The 25244-nt window shown below is 64.9% G+C and overlaps 2 protein-coding genes across 8 annotated transcripts; both read left to right on the top strand.

Moving 5' to 3' along the window:
* Nucleotides 1-297: 297 nt before the first annotated feature.
* Nucleotides 298-14598, top strand: LOC141730710 (laminin subunit beta-2-like). 7 transcript variants are annotated; one of them, XM_074550520.1, is made up of 36 exons: nt 298-532; nt 1868-1937; nt 2677-2726; nt 3226-3401; nt 3505-3628; nt 3730-3803; nt 3910-4098; nt 4177-4240; nt 4310-4515; nt 4595-4715; nt 4952-5140; nt 5265-5444; nt 5816-5928; nt 6019-6098; nt 6290-6446; nt 6643-6795; nt 6888-7046; nt 7123-7244; nt 7369-7489; nt 8065-8251; nt 8434-8577; nt 8995-9226; nt 9557-9720; nt 9806-10030; nt 10466-10680; nt 10766-10862; nt 11312-11690; nt 11774-11958; nt 12030-12259; nt 12345-12548; nt 12875-13034; nt 13120-13327; nt 13416-13557; nt 13773-13949; nt 14040-14196; nt 14339-14598. In XM_074550520.1, exons 3-36 carry the CDS (start codon nt 2696-2698, stop codon nt 14470-14472), a joined length of 5499 nt encoding a protein of 1832 aa, XP_074406621.1. In that variant the 5' UTR covers nt 298-532; nt 1868-1937; nt 2677-2695; the 3' UTR covers nt 14473-14598. The 7 variants fall into 7 exon arrangements, with proteins under 7 accessions (XP_074406621.1, XP_074406618.1, XP_074406616.1 ...); XM_074550514.1 differs by lacking the exon at nt 298-532 and adding an exon at nt 868-1026; XM_074550513.1 differs by lacking the exon at nt 298-532 and adding an exon at nt 868-1026 and having other exon boundaries at nt 1770-1937.
* Nucleotides 14599-14713: 115 nt separating this feature from the next.
* On the top strand, nt 14714-25065 carry LAMB2 (laminin subunit beta 2). Its single transcript, XM_074550521.1, has 33 exons — nt 14714-14968; nt 15137-15300; nt 15392-15527; nt 15719-15792; nt 15894-16082; nt 16158-16221; nt 17127-17329; nt 17417-17537; nt 17835-18023; nt 18094-18273; nt 18350-18462; nt 18552-18631; nt 18709-18844; nt 19020-19175; nt 19287-19414; nt 19497-19614; nt 19730-19922; nt 19996-20139; nt 20246-20477; nt 20553-20716; nt 20796-21017; nt 21587-21801; nt 21885-21981; nt 22050-22422; nt 22493-22677; nt 22752-22993; nt 23059-23262; nt 23355-23499; nt 23801-24008; nt 24089-24230; nt 24307-24483; nt 24558-24717; nt 24801-25065. The coding sequence occupies exons 1-33, from the start codon at nt 14911-14913 to the stop codon at nt 24935-24937; spliced, it is 5349 nt and encodes a 1782-aa protein (XP_074406622.1). The 5' UTR covers nt 14714-14910; the 3' UTR covers nt 24938-25065.
* Nucleotides 25066-25244: the final 179 nt, after the last annotated feature.

Below are 25244 nucleotides of genomic sequence, written 5' to 3'. Positions count from 1 at the left end.
AGACACGCTGGCTAGCGCTGATGGCTCTTTGTCAGCTCATCTCCTGCCAGCTCTCCCAGCTCACAAGGTGGTAGTGGTGCCTGACCACCAGCCTGCCCTGCTGGGCCCTTGGGGGCACAGCCTGGCCCCTCCTCCAGCCTTCCCAGTGCCGTGCATGGCTATGGGGAGCTGGTAGTGCGCTGTGCACAGCATCCCTTGTCCTGCTGAGGTGCCTGGCTGTCTCAGGGTGTCCCTGGGGGTGTGGGTTTTGGCATCCCTACGGCCGAGAGCTGCTTCTTTGTCTGCCCATGACCTTGCTTGGCGGCGGGTGGCCAGAGCGTGGCCTTGGCGTGGAGAGCACACGGCTCCTCTTCCTTCCTTTGCCCTCGGCCTTGGCTAATAAAAGGCAAGGCGCTATCCCTGCGTGACAGTGAGGGCTCTGTGGAACCCGGCCCTGGTGCACAGCCGTGCTCCCTACAGGGCTCCAGGGCTGCCGGCTCAGCACCCAGTCCGGCCGGTCCAGAGGATCCCAGACAGCACCAAGCAGCACAGGGTGAGTGGGGCATGGCAGTGCCCACAGTGCCAGCACGGGGTGTGAGCAGGATCCATCTGGCAGGGTACCGGGGCAGTGCAGTGCAGGCCTCCTGGTACCGTTGCTAGAGACGCGCCCTGCAGAGGCACAGACGGGCCCGTGCAGTGCGGGGCGAGTCCCAGCCGGGCTGCCTGTCTCAGCAGCCCCACGTGCTGCACAGCCGGGCACAGCCGCCCTGTGGGAATGCTCTCCCGGCCAGCCTAGGCACAGGACACTGCTGTGTCACACGTGGGCCACCGCCAGCGTGTACCTTCCTCTGCCTCACCTTGGCTAAAGCTCGGTGCGGGCAGGTCCCTCCCCTCGCCTGGCACGGCTGCCGGAGGAGGAGACAGGCACCGGCCGCCCTCCTCCAGGAACAGCAGCTGAGCCCAGCCGGAGCCCAGCGGGCCTCCGACTCCGCAGCCCACCCCGGCCACCAGCCACCTGCCCAGCGCCCCGGGCTCCCACGGGCACAGGTAGGAGCCGGTGCGCCGTAGGGGAGATCCTGGGCACGGCACAGCTCTGGGGCATGGCGCAGCCCTTGGCACAGGGTGCAGCCCATGGCATGGGCTGGGTGCTGGCAACTAGCGTGAGGCAGCACACAAGCCAGGAGCTGTGGGGTCCCTTGGCAGTGACAGGCTGGGTACCCCCACCCCTGCCATGCGCTTACCGTGGCTGACGTGCGCCGGACTTTGCCCAGGGAGCTGTAGAAGTGGGCAGGGACAGGTACCTTAGGAGGGAGGGGACGTTCCAGTACGGCAGCATCGCCGCTGTGCCCGGGTGAGTTCCTGGTAGAGCAGATGCCCTGCACGGCTCCACCCTTCAGCGTAGCCGTGCAGGTGCCGTCGCTATGGCCATCCCCACATGAGGCGAAGGGTGATGCAGTGACCCCTGTGCGGCTGCACCCGCCGCTCCCTGGAGCACCAGGCACCCACTCATCCCACCGTGCTGCCCCCACGCCTCACTGCCCCCGGCGGCCGGCACGTTCCTGCCGCGCCGTGCCGGGAGCCCGGGGAACGCGGTGCCTCTGGCCCGCCAGCCCACGAGGCGCCCTTTTGTTCGCCGGCGGGGCCCACCGTGCCGCCTGGGGGCCGGGGCGTGCCCGGGCTGCCGACGCCTGGCCGGCCTGGCCTCCACGGGCGGGCGGGCGGCGGGGGCCTCCAGGCAGAAGGAATCGGCAGTGACATTCCCGTAGCCTGGAGACCGCCGTCCCTTTCAGCGGGCAGCCCATTTGAATAAGAATCGTGCACGGGGAAGGGGGGCCACCACCCGCCATCCCATCGCTGCCCTTGCCCCGGCTCATTTCTGCGCTCCCAGCCCAGGGGCAGCGGGTCCCACGCCGCCCTCGGCCCTGGCCTTGGTCCCGCCGGACGCCGCAGGACGCCAGGTACAGGGGGTTCGGGGGCTCGGGGACCTTCGTGCCAGCACGTGGCTCTGCAGCACCTTGCCTATCGCCCTGGCACAGCTTCGAGCGGGGCGGGTGCCAGAAGGGAGCCGCGGCTCCCCCCGCCGCCCCGAGCCCCCTTGCCCTGGGCTGGCTCCGTGCGGGGGACAGGAGAGATGTGTTTGGGCAGAGCCGAGACCAGGCTTTGATCCAGCACTTGTGAGGCTGGGAGCGGGAAGTACCGGGAGAGAAGGAAACACAAAAGACAGTTCCAACCTAAATTTAACAGCGGGACCCTGGCCAGAGTCAGGGACGCCCTTGCCCAGCCGGCTCCAGCGTTCCTGGCTCCCCTCCCAAGCTGGCCCTGGCCCGGTGCTGGTACCCCCCAGGGACACTAGTGACTCTCAAGAGGATAGATCCATTCTGAGCCAGGGAGGGTGGGGCACGGCACAGTTCGTGCCAGCTCTGGTGGGGCATAGCATGGCTGTGTGCCTGGATGTGTGTGTGACAGTCCCGCAGAGCTGCTCAGGTGGACACTGCATGTCATTCCGGAGGGCTTTCAGACCCAGCTGCCCCAAATGACCCTGATTCCTCGTGTTGTCCCTGGAAAGCACCATCATGCCGGTGTGGGGGGTGCATCCTGGACTGCACAGTCGTGCTAGAGCCAGGAGAGGACAGGCACCAGCTGAAGTGCACCCCATGCCATACGCCCTATCGCAGTGCCATCTCCATGTTCCACCAGGCAGATCCCGTGGTTGCCCATGGACCTCTTGGCGCTTGCTTTCCTCCTGGGTAAGCATTGGCCTTGGGGGCACCCTGCATGCCCACACCGCTGGGAGCTGTGGTGGTTCAGGGACCCCAGTCTGGGTGGAGGGTGCTGGGCAGCGGAGGTGGTGGCAGTGGCGATGCTCCCTGCCTGGCAGCACCCACAGCCTGACTGCCACAAAATCCAGCGGGGAATCCAGGCTGCACTAAGCCCTGTCGGGATTAGCAAGCGCCTGACCTGGCTTCTGACTCCCTGCGGCGCTTCTCGGCACCCTGGGGCTGCCCGGGCCCCCAGGAGCAGGGGCAGCCCAGCCCCCCGTCACCCTGCTCCCTGCTCCTGGTCACGAGGCTGCGACGCTGCTGCCAGCACCTTTCCGGATCATGGAGCTTCATGCTGCATCAGTGGGTCGGGATGCAGGGATGGGACGGGATGGGATGGCTGGGGGTGGGGTGGGTGCGTGGGGAAGCAGGGGGTGCCCAGGAACCCCGGTGCAGCCCCCAGCCTGTGCCCTCATGCTCTCTGCAGTCGGGGGACTGGTGGCAGGGGGTTGTCAGGAGCCTGACCTGAGCCATGGCTGCGCCCGCGGCAGCTGCTACCCAGCCACTGGGAACCTGCTGGTGGGGCGAGCCTCCCGCCTGAGTGCCACCTCCACCTGTGGGCTGGATGGGCCCCAGGAGTACTGCATCGTCAGCCACCTCCAGGTGAGCCCACCCAGCCCCAGAACAGCTCTGGCATAGACCCACACAGCCAGGCACTGGTGCGGTTTCTGTCACCCATCCCTGATGGTGCCAATCCCTGGCACAGGACTCAGAGAAATGTTTCACCTGTGACTCACGTGACCCGTCCCTGCCTGAGAGCCACCGCATCGAGAATGTCATTTACCTGAGCAGCCCCCATGACAAACGGACCTGGTGGCAGTCGGAGAACGGTGAGGTCAGGGTGGCACTGGGGTTGCCCCAGATGCATGTGCTGTGGAGCTGCATGGCCATGGGGGTCTTCCCCAGCCTCAGCCATCTCTCTGTCTCCCAGGTGTGGAGCATGTCAGCATCCGCCTGGACCTGGAGGGCGAGTTCCACTTCACCCACCTCATCATGAAGTTTAAAGTGGGTTCTGGCACATGGACCCCTGGGATGGGATGGGACGGGATGGGACAGGATGGATCTGGAGGGGTTGTGGGTCTGGTCCCCATCCCATCTGGGTGTCTTGCAGACCTTCCGCCCTGCAGCCATGCTGGTGGAGCGCTCAGCAGACTTTGGGCGCACCTGGAAGGTGTATCGCTACTTTGCCTACAACTGCTCCAAGCTCTTCCCTGGAATCCCCAGCCACTCCCTGGGGCTTGTGGATGAGGTGCTGTGTGACCAGCGCTACTCCGAGATCGAGCCGTCCAGCCACGGGGAGGTGCGTGGGGATGGGGTGGTGCAGAGCAGGGCCAGGGGTCTGGGTGGAATGGGATCACACATTCCTTCCTTCTCGCAGGTCATCTTCAAGGTGCTGGACCCCTCCATCCCCGTAGCAGATCCCTACAGCCCAGACATCCAGGGTATGTTGCCGGGGTGTGGGGGATGCAGGGCTGGTGTCAGGGCAGGTGCTCACAGTGACACACCCCCAGACCTGCTGCGTGTCACCAACCTGCGGGTGAACCTCACCAAGCTGCACACACTGGGGGACAACCTGCTGGACTCACGGCGGGAGGTGCTGCACAAGTACTACTACGCTGTGGAGGAGCTGGTGCTGCGTGGGAGCTGCTTCTGCCATGGCCACGCTGCCCACTGTGCCCCAGCACCGGGTGCCCCAACACCCTCTGTCCCTGGCATGGTGAGGCACACGCACCCACCAGCATGGCACAGTGCCCCACGGGACCTGGCAGCCCCACTGAGCTGGGTGGTCCCCCCAGATCCACGGGCGCTGTGTCTGCGAGCACCACACGCAGGGGCTGAACTGCGAGCGCTGCGAGGATTTCTACCACGACCTGCCCTGGCGCCCGGCCGAGGGCTCCAACACCAACGCCTGTCGCCGTGAGTGCCAGGCTGCCAGGCTGTGCTGTGCCGGGGGTTTTGGGGTGCCAGGGCTGCCAGGCTGTGCTGTGCTGGGGGTTTTGGGGTGCCAGGACTGTACTTTGGGGAGCTTTGCAGTTGTGGTTCTGCGTATCAGAGTAAGGGGGATCCAGGTAAGGGAGGTTTGGCACTTGGGGTGCTGCCTGCCAGCTGTGGGCTGTGGTGCCCCATGCCATGCCACGGTGCTGTCCCTGCAGGCTGTGACTGCAACGAGCACTCACGGCGGTGCCACTTTGACATGGCCGTGTTCCTGGCCACGGGGAACACCAGTGGGAGTGTGTGTGATGACTGCCAGCACAACACCATGGGCCGTCGCTGCCACCTCTGCAAGCCCTTCTACTACCGGCACCCTCGCTCCGACATCCGGTCCCCCACTGCCTGTGCCCGTGAGTGTCCTGGGACCCAGCCCCACGGCTTGTCCCAGCCCTATGGCTCCTGGTGCCACCTGCCTCAGCCTCACAGCTCCTGGTGCCAGCAGCCAGAACTACTGATGATCCTCTCTCTTGGCAGCGTGTGACTGTGACCCAGCAGGGTCCCTGGACGGAGGTGCCTGCGATGGGCACACGGACGTGGCACTGGGCATGATTGCGGGGCAGTGCCGCTGCAAGGAGAATGTGGCCGGGCCCCGCTGTGACCGCTGCCGGCACGGCGCCTATGGCCTCAGCCACGACGACCCACAGGGCTGTCAGCGTGAGCTGGGAGCCAGGGATGGCGTGGGAGAGGGGATGGGGGGATGATGGAGGGGTAGGGAGGAAGGGATGAAATTGGAGAGATGGGGAATGAAGAGATGTTGATGGAGGAATGAGGGTGGGAGGGATGAGGGTGGAGGGATGGAGGTAGAGGTATGGTGATGGAGGGATGAGGATGGAAGGATCTGGGACAGAGGGACGGAGATGGAAGGATGTAGGATGGAGGGATATGGCATAGTTGTATGAGAATGGATGGAAGGATGGGGATGGAAGGGATGAAGACGGATGGATATGGGACAGGGAAGGAGGGCCATGAATCATGTGGGCTGTAATCCCACTGGCACCCCCTCACCTGTGCATGTGTGGGGGCAGCATGCAGGTGTGACCCACGGGGTACGGTGGCAGGCAGCTCCCCGTGTGACCCCATCAGTGGGGACTGCTACTGCAAACGCTTCGTGGCTGGGCGCTCCTGCAGCCAATGCGTGGTGAGTGCCCCAACCTGTCCCCAACCCCATGGCAACACCCACAGCTGGGTTGGCCCCACATCTGCCCTATATGTCCCCTCCTCACTGCAGCCCGAGTTCTGGGGTCTGAGCTACGACCTGGGGGGCTGCCGGCCCTGCGCCTGCGACTTCGGGGGATCCTACAACAACCGGTGGGGCCCAGCACAGCACCTGTGGGGCAGGGGTGGGGACAAGAGTGGGGACAGGGCTGGGAGTCACACAAGGGGGAGGGAGAGATGGGGACAGAGATGGACGTAGGGAGGGATGGGGACAGAGATGGACGTAGGGAGGGATGAAGACACAGACAGAAGGACAGATGAAAGGACAGGATGGTCACCCCCAGGTGCTCCATGGAGGATGGGGCATGTCCCTGCCGTCCCCACATCATGGGGCGGCAGTGTGACCAGGTACAACCCGGCTTCTTCTGTGCCCCCCTCGACTACTACACCTATGAGGCCGAGCAAGCCACCGGCCATGGCCACAGCCACCCTCAGCTCCCGGTGAGTGTCCTTGGGGGTCACTGTGCTTGTGCATGGCTGTCACTGTGCACCATGCTCCATGCATAGCTGCCGCTGTGCTCTATGCATGGCTGTCACGCTGTCCTGCATGTGGCTGTTATACCATGCCCTGTGCATGGCTGTCCTCGTGCACGGCTGTCCTGTGCATGGCCACTGTCCCCTGACCCCATCCCTGCAGGGCGCCATTCGGGTGGAGGTGCCCCAGGACTGCCTGGAGTACGACACCAGGGAGCCGGCGGGGCGGAAGGGACGCTCACGGCATCAGCACAGCCCCCTCCGTGCTCCCCAGCCCCCCGTCCCCTCGCGCCGCAGCCGCCAGCAGCCCCCCAAGGTGAGGGGGCAGGGGAGGGCACAGCGAGGCACTGCAGGGCAGAAGCGGCTGGGGGTAGAGCCAGGGCCAAACTGTGCCGGTGCCCTGCCCAGCCGGATGTGGAGGAGGTGGTGCGGGACAGTGCCGGGCGCATGGTGACCTGGACAGGCTTGGGGTTCGCCCGGGTGCGGGACGGGGCTGGCCTGACCTTCCGTGTGGACAACGTGCCCTACGCCATGGACTACGAGCTGCTGCTGCGCTACGAGCCCGAGGTGAGCATGGCCACAGCCACGGCCACGGCGTGTATGGCACAGCTCAGCCCTGACACTGCCTTGCCTGTCGCCACAGTCAGCCGAGGACTGGGAGGCCGTGGTCAGTGTCAGCTCCCGGGTGCTGCCCACCAGCCCTCGCTGTGGGAACCTGCTGCCCTCCGAGCAGATGTACCGCCAGAGTCTGCCCCACAGCCAGAGGTGCAACGGGATGGGCTGGGGGGGCTGGGGATGGGAGCGAGGGAGGTGGCTGGGTCCTGCTGCTGCTGTCCTTCTGCTGTCTCCATGGCCCTGCTGTGCCCATGCAACACCTGGCTCTGTACAGGTACGTGCTGCTGTCCCGGCCCTTCTGCTTCGAGCCCAGCACCCCTTATGAGGTGACCATGCGGCTTCAGCGGGCTGGTGTCACCCAGCGCCACCCCGGTGCCTTCATCCTTATTGACTCGGTGAGGGGGGACCCACTGGACTTTGTGCTGAGGCTTGGCAGGGCTGGGATCATGGGCAGGGACAGGGAACCAGAGGCTGGAGTGGGAAGTGACTCCCCCCTCTGTTGATGCATATGGGGTTGGGATGGGGATGACATGAGATGAGATGAGATGAGATGAGATGATGAGATGAGATGAGATGAGATGAGATGAGATGAGATGAGATGAGATGAGATGAGATGAGATGAGATAGGGTGGGATGGAGATGGGGATGAGATGAGGATGGGGATGGGAATGGGGAAGTAGATGTTGAAGGGGAAGGGAATATCAATGAGACTGGGGATTTAGATAGAGTTGGGGTTGGCATAGGGAAGTCAGCGTGGAAGGGAATAAGGAAGCTTCTGGGGATGGCACTTTTTATGGGAATATCAGTGGGGTTGGGGGTGTCAGTGGAGCTGGGGCTGTTGATGGAGCTGGGGTAGTTGACCTCAGCAGCATTGGGACTGTCCTGGAGCACATGGATCCAGCCTAGTGGTCGGTGCCACAGTGGAAGCTGGCTGTGCCCCCCTGCCCCATCTCCTCTTCCCTTCCCCCAGCTGGTGCTCCTTCCACGGGTGTCAGAATTGCCAGGGTTCCATGGGGCAGAGGCAGCAGCGCGCCAGGAGGAGCTGGAGCGGTACCATTGCCTGGAGGTGTTTCGCATGGCCCCCCCTCACCCCCTGGCCGAGGCCTGTGCCCGCCTGGTCTGCAGCGTCTCAGCCCTGATGCACGGCGGGGCTCTGCGTGAGTGGGGACCATGCAGGGTGGGACCCACGAGTGGGCAGGGCTGGAGCCCTGCTGGGGCAGTGGGTCAGGATATGCCCATACCCATGGCATGGTGGGCAGGAGAGCAGGGCAGGGCGTGGGCAGGTGTGGGCAGGTGCAGAAAAGACAGCCCTGGCCCCATGCTGGTCCTGCTCCCACAGCCTGCCAGTGCGACCCACAGGGCTCCCGCAGCAGCGAGTGCCAGGTGCAGGGCGGGCAGTGTGAGTGCAAGCCCCACGTCATCGGCCGACGCTGCGACCGCTGTGCCCCCGGTAGCTTCGGCTTTGGGCCCCTGGGATGCAGCCGTGAGTACTGGGATCTTCATCTGCCAGAAATTGCTGTCTCTCCTGTCTGTCTGTCCAGCCATCAGCACCCTCTTCACTTGTCTGTCTGTCCCATATGTCCATCTCAGCCCTGCTGTCCTGCAGCCCATGGGTTCAGTCACAGTTATCCATCCATCCATCCATCCATCCATCCATCCATCCATCCATCCATCCATCCATCCATCCACATGAGCCCCCTGTGAGCATTGAGCTATCCTGCACTCTCTTACCTGTCTGTCCATCCATGCTTTTGTGGACCTGTGTGTCCACATGAGCCCTTTTGTGCCACAGCCCATGGAGTGAGCATGTTCTGGGCGCTGGTCCCCTGCCTGTCTGTCTGTCTGTCCACTCCTGTGTCCCTGCATCCATGTGCCTGACCTGAGTTGTGCTGCCCTGCAGCCTGCACCTGCTCCCCGGAGGGCTCAGTGTCCCAGCTGTGTGACAAGGTGAGCGGGCAGTGCCGGTGCCAGCCTGGCACCGTGGGCCGGCAGTGTGACCAGTGCCAGCCCGGCCACTGGGGCTTCCCTGCCTGCCGGCCCTGCCAGTGCAACGGGCACGCCGAGGAGTGCGACCCCCGCACGGGCACCTGCCTGCACTGCCGCGACCACACCAGCGGCCGGCACTGTGAGAGGTGAGTCAGCTCCACGAGGAGGCCAGGGTGTGGCATGCGGTGGTGTGGCATAGAATGGGGTTGGTACAATGGAGTAGGACAGGATGAGATGTGATGGTATGGGATATGTTGGAATGGTGGGATGGGTTGAGATGGGATGGGGTAGAATAGGATGGGATGGAATGGGATATGATGGAATGGGATGGGATGAGATTGAGATGGAATGGGATGTATGCAATTGGCTAGGTTAGGGTGAGATATGATGGTACAGGATATGATGGAATAGGATGGGATGGTGGGATGGTATATGGTGGATTGGAGGACCCACTGGGTCCCCCCTCGTCCTTTCAGGTGCCAGGACGGTTACTATGGGAACCCAGTGCTGGGCTCGGGGCAGCAGTGCCGGCCCTGCCCCTGCCCCGGCTACCCTGGCACACGGCACTACCACGGGAGCGCCTGCCATGCAGACGATGAGACACACCACATCGTCTGCCTCTGCGCCCCTGGATACGCGGGTGAGGGGCACGGCGGGCACGGGGCAGCAGGGACCCCCTTCATGGGGCTGCGGGACCCCAGCACCTACAGCCCCCCTCTCTGCAGGGCCCCGCTGCGACCGCTGCTCGCCTGGGTACTTTGGGGCTCCGGAGATGGAGGGCGGGGAGTGCCGGCCCTGCCAGTGCAACAACAACATCGACACCAGCGACCCGGAGGGCTGCGACCCCCGCACGGGACAGTGCCTGCGCTGCCTGTACCACACGGCTGGGCCGCGCTGTGCCCACTGCCAGCAGGGCTACTACGGCAATGCCCTGCAGCGCAGCTGCCGGCGTGAGCGGGGCTGCGGGGCTGGGGGGGCTGGAGGGGCTGCGGGGCTGGAAGGGCTGCGGGGCTGGAAGGGCTGCAGGGCTGTGGGGCTGCAGGGCTGCGGGGGCTGCGGGGGCTGTGGGACTGGGGCTGCACCGGGGTTTGGGATGGGGAGGTTTAAGTGATGCACAGGCTCAAGGCAGGGATGAGGTGTGGGGTTGTGGTGGGGTGTGGGTGATTTGGGTTGGGTCAGGGAGAATTTTGGGGTGTTGCAGGGCTAGGGTTCAGGGCCAGGAGAGGTTTGGGGCTGTTAGAAGGGGCATGGGGCTGTGCAGGGTTTGAGGCCAGGCAGACTGGGGGGCACTGGGGTCAGGCAGATTTGGGGTGCTGGGTTCAGCACCACACTGCCTGGGCAGTGGGTATGGGCTGAGCCCCACATGGCCACCCACCCTCGTGCAGGCTGTGGCTGTGACCCACGGGGCACACTGGCCTCCCACTGCACCGATGGCACCTGTGACTGTGACCGTGGCACAGGAGCCTGTGCCTGCCGGCCCAACGTCGTGGGCAAGAGCTGTGATCGCTGCGCACCCCACTTCTGGGGCCTGGGGGGGCCAAGGGGCTGTGAGCCCTGTGGCTGTCACCCCACACACGCCCTGCACCCTGCCTGTGACACAGTGAGTACCCTGGCACCCTGGTATGGCTGCACTGCCCTCCTGGGGCCCAGTGAGCTGCTCAGTGAGCATGGCACTGTCGCTGCAGGTGACAGGGCAGTGCCAGTGCCGGCCTGGCTTCGGGGGTCGTGTCTGTTCCCAGTGCCAGGAGCACCACTGGGGAAATCCTGAGCAGGAGTGCCGAGGTGGGAGCACATCCCAGGGACTGGGGGAGCAGGGGCTCTGGGGATGGGCGATATGGGGGGACTCTGGGTGCATAGTGAGACTCTAGGGAAATGGGGGCCCTGGGGACATGGTGGGAGCTCTGAACATGGGACACTAAGAAGACAGTGGGACACTGGGGACACAAGGGACTCAGGAGATCTTGGGAATGTGTTGGGACACTGTGGGCATGACAGACCTTGGGGAAACAGTGGGATGCTGGGGACGTGGTGGAACACTGAGGACATAGCATGTCTCTGGGGACATGCAAGACTTTGGGGACCCAGTACTTGGTGGAACTGTGGGGACAATAGAAGATGCTGGGGATAGATTGGATTCTGGAGGAATATGGTGGGATGCTGGGACAGGGTGGCAGTCTGGGGGCACGGGGCTCCATGGGAAGGCTGGGACACACTGCCAACTGTCTCTGCAGCCTGTGAGTGTGAGCCGCTGGGTGCCGAGAGCCCGCAGTGCGAGCAGGACAACGGGCAGTGCCGCTGCCGGCCGGGCTTCGGGGGGCTGCGCTGTGACCGCTGCCAGCGGGGCTACCAGGAGCCCTTCCCCCGCTGCTCGCCCTGCCACCCTTGCTTTGGGCGCTGGGACCTGGCCGTGGGCAGCCTGCGGGAAGGGCTGCAGCGCCTCAGGGCACACGTGCAGGCACTGAGGGAGGGGGCCTCTGCACTCCCACTCAGCCCCCGTCGCCTGCGGGAGCTGGAGGAGGCTCTGGGGCATGTGGAACAGCTGCTGGAAGAGGGGCACAGCCCTGGTAGTCCCCTCCTCGATGGACTGCCCAGGCAGCTGGGTGGCACCAGGCAAGTGTGCATGTAGGGCTGGGGTGGAGGGACCCACCTCTTGTCCCCGCCCGAAAGTTTAAAGCCATCCTCCCTACCAAAAGGATGGAGCTGGACAATTTCGGGAAGCACCTCCAAGAGTTGGAGCAGTATCTAGACCAGCTGGCGCAGGCGGATATGCAGCACCATGGCCGGCTAGCTGAGCTGAGCCGCCAGCTGGGGGGTCTCAACCAAACCACCTCCCACCTTCAGAGCCTCCTCGGCACTGTAGCAGCAGCGGGATTCAGCGGTAAGAGCAACCAGCGAGGTTTGGGTTTGGTGGCAGCCATCCCGGCCCAAGCCTGACACCCGCACCTGCAGAGTCCTACCGCAGCATCCTGGCATCGGCGGAGGCCTCGCGGCAGGCGGAGGCGCTGGCCAATGGCACGGCTGGCGAGCTCAGCAGGGCACAGATGACACAGCGGGCGACCGAGCGGGCGCTGCAGCAGCGGGGCGATACCTTCCGCCGTGGCACAGCCGCTGCCCGCAAATCCTTGCGGGAGACACAAAAACGGGTGATGGGACTCAACATTGCCAGGATCAATGAGAAGGTGAGAGCAGGACTGGCAGAAGTAGTGTGGGCATCACTCGTCATGTAGCGTTGAGCGGCTATTTCCACCACTGGTACCATCACAGATTTGCGGGGCGCCCGGAGACCGGAGTTGCGAGGACGCGTCTTGTGGAGGAGCCTTGTGCCGAGACAGTGAGGGGACAAGGCACTGCGGTGGCACTGGGTGTGCAGGGGCACTGCCTGTCTCAGCTCGAGCCCTGAGCAGTGCTCATAATGCCTCTCAGCAGCTGGAGGTGGCATTAGGGCAGCTGGGTGTTGTGGCACAGAAGGTAGGGGTAGTTGCTCCATGGCACTTTCTGGGGTCCCCTTGTGTCCCCTTTGCATGTCCTGTTTGTGCCCTTTCCACGGCCACCTTCTGTGTCCTGTTTTTTCCTTTTTCATGCCCTCAAGCATGTTAGCTCTGTATGTGTCTCTTATGCCCATTCAGAGATGTTCCTTGTGCCACTTGTGTGTGTGCCCCCTTGGGCCACTGCTGTACCCTCTGTCCCCTTGCACCCCCCTTGCACGCTCCTTTGCAGGCTCACATCCTGTCCCCTCGTACCCCCTGCTCACTCCAAATGCCCCCTCCCGGGGCTGCCCTGTGCCCCCTGCTCAGCCAGGTGCCCCTCAGATGCAGGAGGTGCAGGAGCTGGCACGGGGGGCACGCAGCAGGGCAGAGGAGGCGCTGGGGCGCTCTCAGGCTGCCCGCAGCCGTGCAGAGAAGGCGACAGCCCAGCTGCGGGACTTCATCCGCCGAATTAAGGCCTTCCTGGCAGGTAGTGACAGCGCCGGGTGGGCACGTGGGCATGGCAGGACTCAGCGAGCCCACCCTGAGCCCACCCTGCTCCCCTGTCCCCGCAGAGGAGGGAGCTGACCCAGGCAGCATCGAGCTGGTGGCCCGGCAGGTGCTGAACATCTCCCTGCCCAGCAGCCCTGGACAGATCCAGGAGCTGCTGTGGGAGATGCAGGAGAGCATCAGCCAGCTGGAGGGGGTGGATGCGGTTCTCAACAGCACAGCAGAGGGGCTGGCTGTGGCACGGGATCTGCTGGCACAGGGACAGGAGGCCAGGCAAGTGGTGGGACCATGCTGGGGCAGGCAGGGGACAGGGTCAGTCCCCCTGCAGCAGCAGGGGCTGGAGCTGCCTGTGCTGCTGCAGGGAGCGAGCAGAAGGCATAAGGGATGAGCTGGTGGGGACACAGCAGGCACTGGAGGTGGCACGGACACAGGCGATGACAGCAGGGAGCACCCTGCAGAGTGCCAGGGATGCCATCCAGGTGGCTGAGAAGAGAGCCAGGGAGGTGAGGAGCACGAGCTCGGGGAGTGGAGCTGGTACTGCTGGGCATAATGGGATCAGTGCTGTGCAGAGGAAGACTGATGCCTTGGGTACATTATGGGTAGGGAGGCTGGTGCTGGGGAAATATGGCTGGCATTGGGCAGGTGCCAGGGCAGTGGGGCTGGCACCATGGGCATGGTGCTTGCTGTGCCTGCTGCAGCCGGTGCCCGTCCCTGCCAGGCGGAGCGCAGGCTGCAGGCGCTGGACAGGAAGGAGTCTCAGGCGCAGCGGCGGCTGCGGGAGCTGGCACAGCGCATCGCCACCCTGCAGGAGCACGGCCGGGGCGCTCGCCACCTGGCCCAGCAAGCCAAGGATGGGGCACAGCGTGCCACCACCACCTCAGGGACACTTAGCCAGGTGAGCTCCATTCCTGCCTGGTTATGCATGCCACAAAGCAGGTAGTGGGTGCTGCAGGTGCTCAGCCTCACCATGCCCTCGTGCCGCCAGGACCTGGCCCAGGTAACACAGCGTTATGTGGTGCTGAAGAACCGGGTGGGCACGCTGGACAGGGTGTCTGGTGGGGCCCTGCAGCGTGTGTCACAGCTGATGGCAGAAGCCCGAGACCTCCTGGATAAGGCCAGCAACAGCAAAAGAAAGCTGGAAGGTGAGAGGGAGCACATGGTGGGGTACATTTCCTGCCACCTCCCCATACATCTCCCCGCGTCCCCCTGGGCCAGTCCCACCGGGTGTCCCGACTATGGGACATGGTGGGAGGCTGCACTGTGACCATGTTGCGTGTCCCACAGACCTGGAGCACCGCTTTGGGGCCAATGAACGGATGATGGCGGCAAAGGTGACACGGCTGCAGGCTTTGGAGCAGCAGGTCACCGGGCTGTTGCAGGAGATCCGGGAGAGGGCCAACGCTTACGCCACCTGCTAGGGACCACTGGCGGGACCGGGGGTCGGTCCTGCCCGGCCGCCCCGCAGGTCCCCGAGCCCGGGAGTCCCGTCCACTCTGCAGGTGCCTTTAGTGCGGGAGCGCCTGCAAATAAAGCCCTAAACTGTGTGTGCCTGTGTCCGATGCCTTCTGTCCAGCCTGCTCCTGCCTCCTCCCGCCTCTCCCGGCCGGCCCGCTCCCCCGCTCCAGCCGGGATCCGCCCCGCGCTTTCCGCGCAGCCCCGAGCGCTGCGCCTGCCGCCAGTTCGGAGGGGCCGGGAGGGACCGGGAAGGGGACGGGGAAAGGACTGGGAACAGGAACGAGAAGGGGAACCGGTGAGTCAGGACGGGACGGGACGGGACCGGCGGACACCTGCCGAGCGCCCCCTTTGCGCGCCCTTTGCGCCCCTTTCGGTCCCGTCCGGCCCCGTGGCGCCCCGCGATGCGGAGCCCGGAGAAGCGGAGCCCCGCCGTCCTGCTGCTGCTGCCGCTGCTGGCCGGTGAGTCCGCGCCCCGCGCCGCGGCGGGGCCGGTGGGCGCCAGGGTCCGGCCCGGCCCCGCCGTCCCGTTTCCGGGCGGTCGCGGAAGGGGCCCCGGGCGCGGCGGGGGGAAACCCGGCCCCGGCCCCCCCGGCCCCGCAGCGCCCTCAGCCGCCCGCCGCTCCGCAGGGCTGGGGGCGGCCCTGGCCCCCGATTCCCCCCAGGGCTGTGCCCGCGGCAGCTGCTACCCGGCCACCGGGGACCTGCTGGTGGGACGAGCAGCCCGCCTGAGTGCCACCTCCACCTGCGGGCTGCGCCGGCCTCAGCCCTACTGCATCGTCAGCCACCTCCAGGTAAGTGGGACGGGACCTGGGGGGACAAGACAAGGATGAGGGTCACGGGACACGGCTGGGGACACGCGTCATTGAGTCTGCCAACTCGCAGGAGGAGAAAAAGTGCTTCATCTGCGACTCCCGGCGGCCCTACGATGCCCGCACCAACACCAACAGCCACCGCATCCAGAATGTGGTCACCAGCTTTGCCCCCCGCCCCAAGAAAGCCTGGTGGCAGTCAGAGAACGGTGAGTAGTGGGTGGGGATGGTGGAGCATCCTGTCCTGTCCCGGGGGGCTCTCCTTCCCTTCCTCCCACACTGAGGAAGTGTGACTCAGCCTGTGGCTGCGGCCGCGCCCCTGGACCACTGCCGGGTGGGGGGGATGAGCCCCCGGGACCTGTGAGTGGGTGCTTCCACTTGTCACACTTGTCACCCCCAGGTGTGGAGCATGTCAGCATCCAGCTGGACCTGGAGGCCGAGTTCCACTTCACCCATCTCATCATGACCTTCAAGGTGGGTCCCAGCGTGTAGGTATCCAGGCTGGGACAGGACGGGATGGATCACGCCCTCAGGGACTGTGGGGCTATCCCCTGTCCCACACGGGTGTCTCGCAGACGTTCCGGCCCGCGGCCATGCTGGTGGAGCGCTCAGCTGACTTTGGGCACACCTGGAAGGTGTATCGCTACTTCGCCTATGACTGCGCTGCTTCCTTTCCCCACGTGCCCCACGGGCCCCCGCGCCGCATCGATGATGTCGTCTGCGAGTCCCGCTATTCTGACATCGAGCCCTCCACTGAGGGGGAGGTGAGGCCCTCGTAGTGTCCCAGGAGAGGCAGGGGATCCCCTGCACTGCTCTCATCACCTTGCTGTCCCTTCCAGGTCATCTACCGGGTGCTGGACCCTGCCATTCCCATCCGGGACCCCTACAGCCCTGCCATCCAAAGTGAGTCGCCAGCCATCTGGGCTCCTGCTTGGCTGCTCTATTTTGGGTGTAGCTATTTTGGCTGCTCTCTCCCTGCTCTGGGCCCTACACAGGGATCACGACCTGATCCAGCCTGTGGGGTCTTGGGCCCCTCTGCACCCTGCCCTGTGAGAGCAGCTGAAGATCAGGCTGCATTGGGTTAAATGGAGGAGGATAGCTGTGCCACGGCTGAGCCCAACACCAGCTGTGGTTCGAGATGGGAAGTCAGGCTGGGCATGGGACATAGTGGGTTAATCACCCACCCAAGGCTAAATTTAGACTGGGAGCAGGAGGGGTGGAATCTGCAGGGCAGGGCTTCTGGGAAAATGCAGTTCTGGGGAAGCTATCCTGTGTTCCCAAGGCCCCCAGGCTGCACCCACCACACCAGGCACAGCCATCTCTTGGGAATGGCCCCCAAAGGTGAGTGCCCTGAGACACGTGAAAGGTGCTGTGCCCAGAATGCTGTTCTGCACTGGTGGGGTCCCAGCCTGCCTCTGCTGTGGGAATGCAGAGCCCTGCCCACGCACAGCCAGACTGTGCACAGCTACGTGTGTGGGAGCTGAACCCCCACAGCTACGTGCAGCCCAGCCTGGCCACATGCAACCACGTGCCTGTGAGCCAAACCATGCACGGGCCTGGGCCAACACTGTGTGATATAGAAAACCACAAAAGACCAGCCTGATACTGTGCAGCCCTGCATGGACACCCCATGCCATGCACAGTCTATCCCAGCCATGCCCAGCAAGGCAGAGCCATGCCCAGCTCCTCTGAACCAGCCACAGCCTCCTGTGCCATGCTCAGCCCAGCCCAGCTGTGCCCGGCAGGGGTGAGCTGTGCATAGACGTGCCCAGCCACCCTGTGCCAACAGGGGTCTCTCCCTGCCCTAGACCTGCTGCGTGTCACCAACCTGCGGGTGAACCTCACCAAGCTGCACACCCTGGGGGACAACCTGCTGGACTCTCGGCGGGAGATCCGGGAGAAGTACTACTACGCGCTCTACGAGCTGGTGATGCGCGGGAACTGCTTCTGCTACGGGCACGCCTCTGAGTGCGCCCCGCTCAGCGGGGCCCCTGCCACCACCGATGGCATGGTAGGGCAGGCCAGGCCTGTGTGCCCTGCTGCAGCTGGGTAGCTGTGCCATCTAGGACCACAGCCCCTCACCGTGGCATCCTGGCAGGTGCACGGGCGCTGTGTCTGCAAACACCACACGCAGGGGCTGAACTGCGAGCGCTGCGACGATTTCTACCAAGACCTGCCCTGGCGCCCGGCCGAGGGCTCCAGCACCAACGCCTGTCGCCGTGAGTGCCCTGCTGGCACCGGCTCCTGGCACAGTGATCCCAGTGCCAGAGCTGCCAGGCTGTGCTGTGCAGGGGTTTTGGGGTGTTGTACAATGGGGTGTGGTTTGGTGGTGACTGGCATCATGCAGACTGGCTGAGGGTGTCTAGGGTGCCAGGACTGTAATTTGGGGAGGTTTGGGATTGTGTTGCTGCATGTCAGCAAGGAGAGCCCAGGCAGGGGAGGTTTGGCACTTGGAGTGCTTCCTGCCAGCTGTGGGCTGTGGTGCCCCATGCCATGCCATGGTGCTGTCCCTGCAGGCTGTGACTGCAACGAGCACTCACGGCGGTGCCACTTTGATATGGCCGTGTTCCTGGCCACGGGGAACACCAGTGGGGGTGTGTGTGATGGCTGCCAGCACAACACCATGGGCCGTCGCTGCCACCTCTGCAAGCCCTTCTACTACAAGGACCCCACCAAGGACCTGCGGGACCCTGCGGTGTGCCGAGGTCAGTGCGGGACAGGATGTGCAGGGGGGTGCTTTGGTGGTCACAGTGCTCACCCTGCCTGTCTCCCCAGCTTGTGACTGTGACCCTGAGGGTTCTCTGGATGGTGGGCTGTGTGATGGTGCTGATGACCCAGCCAGGGGCCTGATTGCGGGGCAGTGCCGCTGCAAGGAGCACGTTGGTGGTCCCCGCTGTGACCGCTGCAAGCCCGGCTTCTTCGGCCTCAGCGCCGACAACCCGCAAGGCTGCCGGAGTAGGTACCAGGGTGGCACCTATTGGGGTTGGGCACGTGGTTTGGCATTGCTGGAAACTGCTGGCTCTCCATGCAGGGTGCCACTGTGACCCCCGTGGCACGGTGGCTGATGGCAGCCGGTGTGACCCTGTCAGTGGGGAGTGCTTCTGCAAGCGACTGGTGACCGGGCGCAGCTGCAACCAGTGCCTGGTGAGTGGGGCTGTGCCACGGCCCCTGCACCGTGCTCAGCACTGCAGCACACAGGCAGCTGCTCTTTAATACCCTGTGACCCCCTGCAGCCCGAGCACTGGGGACTGAGCCACGACCTCCCGGGCTGCCGGCCCTGTGACTGCGATGTGGGAGGTGCTCGCAACAACCTGTGAGTCTTTGCGGGGATGCAGAGGGCAAGGGGCACCTCTCCTGGCATCAGGGCTGATGGTGCTGCTGGGGTACCAGGTGTGCCATGGGGACAGGGCAGTGCCAGTGCCGCAGCCATGTGATAGGACGACAGTGTGAGCAGGTGGAGACCGGTTTTTACCGCATCAACCTGGATCATTACACCTATGAGGCGGAGGATGCACGGCTGCATCAGGTAAGGAATGCAGGTGTCCCTGGGGAGGACATCAGGCAGAGCAGCACAGTGGGTGCCCCTTTGCAGGGTGCCCAGACCAGCAGGCAATGGTCTGCCCTCCCTGCTCACGGCAGAGCAGTGCCTGCTGGCCAAGGTGATTTTCAGGGTCCCATCTCACAACACCTGCTTGCACCAGGGCTCAGTGGTGGAACGTGAGCCGCCCCCAGACCGTCCAGCTTCCTGGACAGGGACAGGCTTTGCCCGCATGTTGGAAGGTGGCTGGGTGGAGTTCCACGTGAGTGATGTGCCTTTCTCCACCGAGTACGATGTGGTCATCCGCTATGAGCCACAGGTGAGCGCCGGATGGTGAAGCCAGCAGTGTGATATATTGCCAGATTGGGAGGTAGTGGTGGGGAGTTCCAGGTGGTGAGGCTTTTTGACACTGCCCCTTCTTGGCTGCCAGCACCCAGAGGCCTGGCAGGAGGTGAGGCTGAAGGTGCTGCGCCCCAGCCCTGTCTCCGCCAGCAGCCCTTGTGGAAACACCATCCCTGCCGATGACCAGCTCTCCACCAACCTCCCCTCCGGTGCCAGGTAAACACCTCAGTAGGGTTGGGCTGTGCTGGGGCTCACTGGAGGCACATGGCTGCCCTTGCTGTGTTTTGCCCCCATCCAGGTATGTGGTGCTGTCCCAGCCCATCTGTCTGGAGCAGGGTGTCTCCTACACGCTCCGCCTGGAACTGGGCTGTGCTGCTGCTCATCAGGATCCCACTGCCAGTGTGCTCATCGATTCGGTGAGGGGCAGACGGGCACTGGGATGGGGGACAGCAACCCTTCAGGGAGATAGGACGCAGCCATAGGGAACACAGGGAGAGAGGGATGTGATGTCCCACTGACTTTGCCCCGCAGCTGGTGCTCCTGCCCCGTTACTCCTCACTGGAGATGTTCATTGCGGGTGACCCCAGCTCCATGGAGCGCCGGGAAACCTTTGAGCGGTACCACTGTGCCCAGCCCTTCCACGCTGCAGGGCCCTCACCTGTGGCTGAGCCTTGCTCCAGCCTCTTGCACAGCCTCTCGGCCATCCTGCATGACGGGGCGCTGCGTGAGTACAGCCCCACACCCTGTCCTGCCCCTGTCCCACAGCAGCTGACGCTGACCCTGCTCTCTGCCCACAGCCTGCCTCTGCGATCCCCAGGGCTCGCTCAGTGCCGAGTGCCAGCCCCAGGGCGGGCAGTGCCAGTGCAAACCCAATGTCATGGGACGGCGCTGTCACCGCTGTTCTCCGGGAACCTTTGGCTTTGGGCCCGGCGGGTGCCGACGTGAGTGCCAGTGGGAGAGGAGCCTGGGCATCCCAGGGCTGGGGGCATGGGGAAGGAGTGCTCTCTACAGCTCAGGGCTGGACGCTGTGGGTGCTGTGCCTTCCAGCATGCCAGTGCAGCCGTGAGGGTTCAGTGAGCACCATCTGTGACAGCACCACCGGGCAGTGCCCCTGCCGTGAAGGCACCCATGGTCCACGTTGTGACCGCTGCCAGCCCGGCCACTGGGGCTTCCCTGTGTGCCGGCCCTGCCAGTGCAACGGGCACGCCGAGAGCTGTGACCCTCGCACAGGCAGCTGCCTGCGCTGCCGTGACCACACGGATGGGGAAAGGTGCCAGAGGTAGGTGGGGGACCTGGCCAGACTGGGGCAGGGTGCTGCCAGCAGCCCCAGCTCCTGCTGACCTCCTGCCGGCAGGTGTGCAGCCGGACACTTTGGGAACCCAGCGCTTGGCTCCGGGCAGCACTGCCGGCCCTGCCCCTGTCCTGAAGGGCCCAGCACCCCCCGCCACTTCGCTGCCTCCTGCTACCAAGACAGCCACTCCCAGCAGGTCATCTGCCACTGCAGCCCTGGGTACACAGGTGGGTACCTGCCAGGGCACACTCAGTGCCTGCTGGGGTGCCCTGTCCCCAGGCACTGCCCAGCGCTCTGTGTCAGCAGGTTCCCGCTGTGATGAGTGTGCCCCTGGGTACTATGGGGACCCTCTGCAGGGTGGGCGCTGCCTGCCCTGCCAGTGCCACGATAACATCGACGTGACGGACCCGGAGGCGTGTGACCGGCGCACAGGGCAGTGCCTGCGCTGCCTCTACAACACTGCAGGGCCCCACTGTGCCGAGTGCCAGCCTGGCTTCTACGGGGATGCCACACGACACAGCTGCAGGCGTGAGTACCCACTGCCTGCCAGGACAGACACAGACTTGCCTCCAGGGCCTGACACATCCCTGGGTACCATGTGTGCAATAGTCCCATGTGCACCAATGGCTGCCCCTGCTTGTGCACAGGGCTGTGGAGTCCCTGCAGCCCTGCCCTCTAACAGGGTTGTCTCCTCTGCCCAGGCCCAGCACTGTGGCCCAGTCCCTGTCCCCATGTCCAACTTATTCCTTCCCATTTATATCCTATTCTCATGCCCATTCTTGTCCCCATTGCCATCCCATCCCCACTGCCATCCATCTGTCCCCATCCTGTCCTTATTCCAGCTCTATCCTGACCCTGGTCCCATCTCCATCCCATCCCCACCAGTGGTCCTCATGCTGCACACATTCCACATTCATCCAGTCTCCACCCCATCCTTGTCCAATCTCTGTGTCCATTCTGCTTCCACCCTCATCCATCATCATCCCACTCCTGCTCTGTCCCCATCAGAACTTCCATCCCATCTCCATCCCAATCTCATTCCCATCCTTGCCCTCATTCCCTCAACTCTATCTCTGCTCAGTGCCTCTTGGTTCCAGGTTGCTCCTGCAACCCCCTGGGCACTGATGCCAGCACCTGTGGGCCGCAGCAGTGCCACTGTGACAGGCAGAGTGGGCAATGCCACTGCCTGCCCCATGTGGAGGGCCAAAGCTGTGACCGCTGCAGCCCCAACTACTGGAACCTGGCCAGCGGGCAAGGCTGCCAGCCTTGTGACTGCCACCCCCAGCACTCCCTGTCACCCACCTGCAACCAGGTGAGACACAACAGGGTTGGGGGATGGGATGGGGCTGGGGGTGTGCTGCAGCAGTGCCAGCCTGGCCATGCCATGTCTGTCAGTTCACAGGGCAGTGCTCGTGCCGGCCAGGCTTTGGCGGCCGGACTTGCACGGACTGCCAGGAGCAGCACTGGGGTGACCCGCGGCAGCAGTGCCGAGGTGAGAGTTGGTGCCAGTGGGGGGACCACAGTGGAGCCTCTGGTGCCCTGACACTACTTTCCCTGCAGCCTGCGACTGTGACCCCCGTGGCATAGCCAGTGCCCAGTGCCACCGCAGCAGCGGCCACTGCGACTGCCGGCCTGGCATCTCTGGAGTCCGCTGTGACCAGTGTGCCCGGGGCTTTTCTGGTACCTTCCCTGCCTGCCAGCCCTGCCACCCCTGCTTCGGGGACTGGGACCGTGTGGTGCAGGATCTGGCTGCCCGTACCCGAGCGCTGGCAGAGCGGGCCAGGCTCCTGCAGCACACCGGGGCTGCCGGCGCCTTCGAGGGCACCTTCCGGCAGCTGGAGGAGAAACTGGCCGCTGTACGTGACATGGTGGCCGCCCGCAACACCACTGCTGCCACCGCTGCCCACCTGACACACACCATGGAGGGGCTGCGGTGAGCACCTGGCACAGGGCAGGCCTCCCAGGGTAGCCTAGGGGCAGCTTTTCACCCCCGTGCTTTGCAGGCGCCAGATCGAGGAGGCAACTGAGAGGCTGACACGGGTGGAAGGGGAGCTGACAGCTGCTCAGGATGCCAACTTCAATGCCAGCCACGTGCTGAACACTGTGGACCGGGGCGCCCGCGCCCTCAACCATAGCCTGCAGGACTTGGAACAGCGGCTACACACCCTCAAGACTTCCAATTTCCTTGGTGAGCCACACCACAGAGGCAGGCCAGGGCAGTCAGGCCATGTCAGGGGGTCTGACAGTGTCCCTGTCCCCCAGGTGCCTATGACAGTATCCGTCAGTCCTATCAGGAGTCACAGGAGGCCGAGCGCCGGGCGGACGCCTCCACCCGTGCTGTGCCCAGCCCTGTCAGCAGCTCGGCCGGCACTCGGCAGCGCACTGAGCAGCTGCTGGCCAGCCACAGGGATGGCTTCAACCGGCACAACGCAGCCAGTCGGCGGGCACTGATGGACCTGGCAGCCAGGGCACAGGCGCTGAGCCTGCAGCCGCTTAACGAGAAGGTGGGACACGGGCAGGGAGCTGGGAATGGCACCCAGAGCTGGGCTGATCCTGTGCTGCCTTGCAGGTCTGCGGTGTGGTGGGAGATGTGCCCTGTGCTGAGAGCCCTTGTGGGGGTGCTGGGTGCCAGGATGAGGACGGGGGACGACGCTGTGGTGGTCTGAGCTGTGGTGGAGCCGTGTCCAAGGCTGACAGTGCTCTGGACCGGGCACGCCATGCCCAGGAGGAGCTGCGTCAGGCTGCCAGCGACATGGCCCAGCTCTCTCACAAGGTGTGTGGCACATGGGTGCTGGTGGGATCTGGTGGCACAGCCACGCTCTGCAGCCCTTGGGGCTGGCACCGAGGGTCTCTGCCCATGCTCAGGTGGCAGAGGCCAAGGGGAAGGCAGACGAGGCCCGGTTGCGAGCGCAGGCAGCCCTGGACAAGGCAAACCAGACCAGGGCCCGTGTGGAGAGCTCCAACAAGGAGCTGAGGGAGCTCATCAGCCATGTCAAGGCCTTCCTGAGCCGTGAGTGCTGGCATGCTGGGAGGGCTGGCCACCCCTACCCAGGGCTCTGTGGCTCTGCACCTGCACCACACTGCGCTGACCCTGCACTGCACTGCACTGCCTTGTCCCAACACTGCATGTGGGCTGTGCCACCCCTGCCCCATGCTGCATTGCCTGGTCCCTGCCCTGCCCCAGCCATCCTGTGCCCTGCAGCCATCTCTGGCCCCCCTGCCCTGTCCCATGTTCCCCTCTGCCCTTTGGCCTGCCTGCCCCCTGCACCCCGGCGTGCTGTAGGGAACACACTGACTGCTTCCGCCTGCAGAGGAGGGGGCTGATCCTGAGAGCATTGAGGTGGTAGCCAGTCGGGTACTGGAGCTGTCACTCCCCGCTGCACCGGACCAGATCCACCGCCTGGCCGATGAGATCAAGACGCGGGTGCGCAGCCTGGCCAGCGTGGATGCCATCCTGGAGCAGACAGCCAGTGACGTGCAGCAGGCTGGGCAGCTGCTGCAGGATGCCCAGCGGGCTAGGTAAGCCCAGGGATGTGAGGACTCAATCCCTCTGGGGAGCCCAGCCCAGGCCATGCTGAGGCCTTGCTGTGTGGCCGCAGGGCTCGGGCAGAGGCAGTGCGGGGCACGGCTGAGGCCGTGCGGCAGGCGCTGGAGGAGGCACGGCAAGCCCAGGGCATGGCTGAGCGGGCGCTGCAGCAGGCTGCCGGTGACATCCAGCACAGTGAGAGTGCCCTTGGCACGGTGAGAGCCCCATCCCTATGACCAGGGGACCCCATCCCACTGTGCAATCACCAAACTCCCATGCCACCATCCCCAGATGCAGACCCAGACAGGAAGTGCAGAGCAGCAGCTGGCAGGTGCCATGGAGCAGATCGGGCTCCTGGACAGGCAGACTGATGCCCTGAAGGTGAAACGTGCAAACAACAGCCTGGCAGCCACGCGTGCCCAGGAGGCAGCCAGCATTGCGCAGGACCGGGCCGGCGAGGCCAAGCAGGTGGGTGATCAGGGGGACAGTGTGGCAGCAGGGGTCCCGTGGCGATGCTGCTGACCAGCCCCGCTGCCCAGCAGGTGCTGGACGGGCCGCTTCGGGACCGGTACCGGACAGCACAGGAGCTGGTGGAGCACCGGGCGCAGGGCGTGCAGCAGGCGGGCAGCCGGGCACAGCAGCTGCGGGAGGAGGCCGCGGGGCTGCTGCAGGACGCCCAGGGCAAGCTGCAGCGGCTGCGAGGTGAGGCCGGAGCGGGGATGCTGGGGCGGGGCTGGGGGCAGCGGTGGGAGGCCGGTCTGACTCATGTTCCCGTGTCCCTGCAGCGCTGGAGGAGGAGTACGAGCGGAACGAGCGGGTGCTGGATGCCAAAGCGGCCCAGCTGGGCGGGCTGGAGGCCAGAATGAGGGAGGTGCTGGCCACCATCAACCAGCAGGTCCAGATCTACAACACCTGCCAGTGATCCCCGAGGGCCTGGATCCCCCGAGCACCGAGCACCCAGCCTCCCGCCGCCCGGCCCCCGCCTGCCCCGCGGCGGCAGGCGGGATGGGGGCTGCAGGGTACCCCGTGTGAATAAAGTTGCAGAGCAAATCTCGCCTCCGCCCCGTGGGCCGTCTGCCACGGGGGCCCGCAGCGGCTTCCCCCGGGTGGGAGTTGGCCGCTACCGGGTGTGGGGCACAGCGGGGCTGGGGGGCACAGCGGGCGGGAATCGGCAGCGGGGCTGGGGGGCAGAGCACAGCCGGGATAATCCCCCAGAGCAGCCGGCAGTG

This window comes from Zonotrichia albicollis, chromosome 12 (genome assembly GCF_047830755.1).
Source record: "Zonotrichia albicollis isolate bZonAlb1 chromosome 12, bZonAlb1.hap1, whole genome shotgun sequence".
Taxonomy (NCBI): domain Eukaryota; kingdom Metazoa; phylum Chordata; class Aves; order Passeriformes; family Passerellidae; genus Zonotrichia; species Zonotrichia albicollis.
The sequence above is the reverse complement of the archived record's forward strand: the minus strand, read 5'-3'. Positions and strand labels throughout refer to the sequence as shown.

What these genes read in the sequence shown, in the direction of transcription:
- LOC141730710 (XM_074550520.1), top strand. Translation starts at nt 2,696, where the DNA reads ATGGACCTCTTGGCGCTTGCTTTCCTCCTGG. An exon ending in CTGGTGGCAGTCGGAGAACG is followed by an intron (nt 3,629 to 3,729) that starts GTGAGGTCAGGG and finishes TCTGTCTCCCAG; the next exon opens with GTGTGGAGCATGTCAGCATC. An exon ending in AGCCGTCCAGCCACGGGGAG is followed by an intron (nt 4,099 to 4,176) that starts GTGCGTGGGGAT and finishes TCCTTCTCGCAG; the next exon opens with GTCATCTTCAAGGTGCTGGA.
- LAMB2 (XM_074550521.1), top strand. Translation starts at nt 14,911, where the DNA reads ATGCGGAGCCCGGAGAAGCGGAGCCCCGCCGTCCTGCTGCTGCTGCCG. An exon ending in TGGGCCCGGCGGGTGCCGAC is followed by an intron (nt 20,140 to 20,245) that starts GTGAGTGCCAGT and finishes TGTGCCTTCCAG; the next exon opens with CATGCCAGTGCAGCCGTGAG. An exon ending in CAAGCTGCAGCGGCTGCGAG is followed by an intron (nt 24,718 to 24,800) that starts GTGAGGCCGGAG and finishes GTGTCCCTGCAG; the next exon opens with CGCTGGAGGAGGAGTACGAG.